Source organism: Nicotiana tomentosiformis, chromosome 1, assembly GCF_000390325.3.
Source record: "Nicotiana tomentosiformis chromosome 1, ASM39032v3, whole genome shotgun sequence".
NCBI classification, from domain to species: domain Eukaryota; kingdom Viridiplantae; phylum Streptophyta; class Magnoliopsida; order Solanales; family Solanaceae; genus Nicotiana; species Nicotiana tomentosiformis.
Window position 1 is genome coordinate 46,449,045 of NC_090812.1, and position 3,075 is coordinate 46,452,119.

Here is a 3,075-nt window from a genome sequence, read left to right on the forward strand (position 1 = left end):
ATGATTGGCTCATTATTGTATCTCACTGCTAGAAGACCTGATATTGCTTTCAGTGTAGGCCTTTGTGCAAGATTTTAGGCGAATCCAAAGGAGTCTCACTTGACTGTTGTCAAGAGGATCTTGAGATATCTAAAAGGCACCATTGACCTTTGTCTATGGTATTCAAAAGGTAGTAATTTCAATCTAGTGGGATATGCTGATGCTGATTATGCAGGTTTTCATGTGGATAGAAAGAGTACCTCAGGTATGGCATACTTTCTTGGCTCATGTCTCGTGTCTTGGGCCACCAAAAAGCAAAATTCTGTGGCCTTATCTACTGCTGAAGCTGAGTATGTTGTTGTTGCTTCATGTTGTGCTCAATTATTGTGGATCAAACAATAATTAATGGACTTTGGAATTGATGTTGGTTGTATCCCCATCTTTTGTGATAACTCTAGTGCAATTAGTATGACCAAGAACCCGGTTCATCACAAGAGAACTAAGCACATAGATGTTAGGCATCACTTTTTGAAGGACAACTATGAAAAAAGGGTTTGATCACTGTGGAATTTTGTACTACTAACAAGCAAATAGCTGACATCTTCACAAAATCTCTAAGTAGAGATAACTTTAAAGGAACAGGTTAAAATTAGGGATGATTAAGATCACCTAAAAGGACCAGTTCAAAATTTCACAATCGAAAAAAAAATGGTTAGAAAATCTGTAAATTTTGTATATAGTTAGATTAGATTTTGCTCAGTCTCATACTTTCAATAATATACTCCTCTTCCATGTGCTAAAATGACTCATTAATCTCTAATAATATTATCTCTATTTTCTTGGAAAATTTAGACCTACACAAGAGATTTCTCAATGAAGAACCTGGTTCATCAAGATTACTTGGTATGTATTCTACACTATGCATAATTTGGAATAATTATATTTGGATCATGATTAAAAGAAGAGTCCCATCTAATCCCAAATCCTTTTTGGACTTATTCGTTACAAATTGAACTAGTTCCGTTCAACAGAAGTCCTAACCCCATTAAGTGCCTAGATTCTAGGGATAGTCTTGAACGTATTTTCAAACTGAAGACTTCTGCAAAAGCTATCGTTACTCAAGTGAACTCCTCCACTTTATATTGATTACGATTCATTTGTTTCTTCACTTCTAAATTTCAAGCCGTCCAAATTCTCTCAAACTTCTCTCCTCTTATACTCTCACACAAACTCGTTTTCTAAAGCTCCCAAACTCAGAAATGGCAAACCCTTCTGAAAATCCTTCATCCCCACCCAAGGAAACCACACCCACACCATATATAACACCTTCAACCACACTTCTGTCTAAGAAAGGAAGAACTAAGATGCTTGCTCGCAAGACTGTGGCTGGGAGCACATTATCTAATAAATTAGATAAACAATTGAAGGATAGCCAGGTCCAGGAACCTCAGAAATCTGTAGGCTCATTTACGTATACTACTGAGGGGTAAGAAACGATTTCTTCTGAGACTGAACATGTATCATCTGGCCCTAAAGTTACTCCTGAAACTATTTCTGAGGTTGCTACGAATTTGGAGAATAAGTTTGTGCTGGTAGGATCTATGGCAGGTGTTGAAACTACTAAGTCTGGAAGGGTTAGTGGTAAAAATAAAAAAAGGAAAAGAAAAAGAGAGTGAGGGTGCTCGGAGTACTGTGAAGGAAAGGGAAAAGGAGTGGTTGGTTCTTTACCTACTCCTGTTAGTCTAACTAAAGAATAAGGTGCAATGGTTGTTTGGGGTGAGGAATCTGCTAGAATAGAGGAGAGTGTGAGAAAAATAGGGGTAAGTGGGTCTAGAGAAGCTGCTGAGGGGCTGGTTCAACTTGGAAAAAATATAGATGAACCTGTTCCATCTGAACAGGAAACTCTCGCAGACCTACTAAAAAGGGTGACTGCAAGTTACAATCCAAAGAAGAAAGGAAGTTCAGGAGTTAACACCCCTGGCACTGCTAGGGCAAACAAGAAAAGGAAGGCCACCTCTTCTATCCCTGTTGAAATTCCTCCTACAAGAGGAAGAGCCACAAAAAGTCAGAAGAAGCAGAGTGAGGCTGAACTGGATAAAGTCTTAGAAGAAAGTAAAAGAAAAACTGCTGCTAAGGGAAAGAAGAAGGTGGGTGATTTGTTGATGAGATAGACCTGGTCCTTCGAGATGAAGATGAGATAGAAGAAGTGGAGGTTCTGACTCCTAAAGCTAAGAAAGCCAAGACTTCCACAAAGAAATCTGTTCAAAGTCAAAGTCCGCTGAACCATCCATTTTGGCTAAAAGAACCAGGTCTGCTATGAAATCAAGAAAAGTGAAAATTGTGGAGGAAGAAGAATGGAGTAGAGAGGAAGAAGAAAATGATTCTGATGATGAGAAAGACAAGATGATTAAATTTGGAAAGAGGACTATCTTGAAAGGCAGACTCCTCAGGGACTTGGAGGAGGAATGAATGGTGATGCTTTTGGAGAAGTTACAGTTGTAAGGTCTGGAAGGACATGGTCCTTTAGATGGATGGCAGGCTGGCCAGAAATGAAATTATGGAGTTTATGACCAATTGTGAGATAAAAGATGGTAGGGTCACCAGTGTGGTAAATGGGGCGAAAGTAACTTTTGATGAGAAAGAGTTGGGAGAGATCTTGGGTGTACCTGCTGAAAGATATAATGATTATAAGAAACTAAAATGGCCAAGTCTAGAGAATCTCCCTACTGCCCTTGCCATTACTAGGAAATTTTGTGACAATGAAGAGGAACTTGAGCCCGAGGCTATTTACAAAAGTGAGATGAAGCCACCCCACAAAGTGTTGTTTGAATTTGTAAACAAAAGTGTACTGCCTAGGCAGGAAAGGAGGCTCATTTCCACATTCATGGACTTGGTCCTTATGGAATGTTTGGACATTGGGTGGCAAATCAATTGGCCTAGGTTTATAATCTAGCTTCTTGATAGGGTTCTAAATGGCACAAAGACTCATGCCATACCCTATGGCTTTATTCTCACGGCTGTACTTGCATACTTCAAGGTACCCATCATGAAATGGGAGGTTGGTACAAGCAAGGATCATTTTGGGGCAAATACTCT

The 3,075-nt window shown here is 39.3% G+C and overlaps 1 protein-coding gene across 1 annotated transcript; it reads left to right on the plus strand.

Moving 5' to 3' along the window:
- The first annotated feature begins 1,742 nt into the window (after positions 1–1,742).
- Positions 1,743–2,448, plus strand: LOC138906399 (protein pxr1-like). The gene is made up of 2 exons (XM_070195083.1): positions 1,743–2,126; positions 2,248–2,448. Exons 1-2 carry the CDS (start codon positions 1,743–1,745, stop codon positions 2,446–2,448), a joined length of 585 nt encoding a protein of 194 aa, XP_070051184.1.
- The last annotated feature ends 627 nt before the right edge of the window (positions 2,449–3,075 follow it).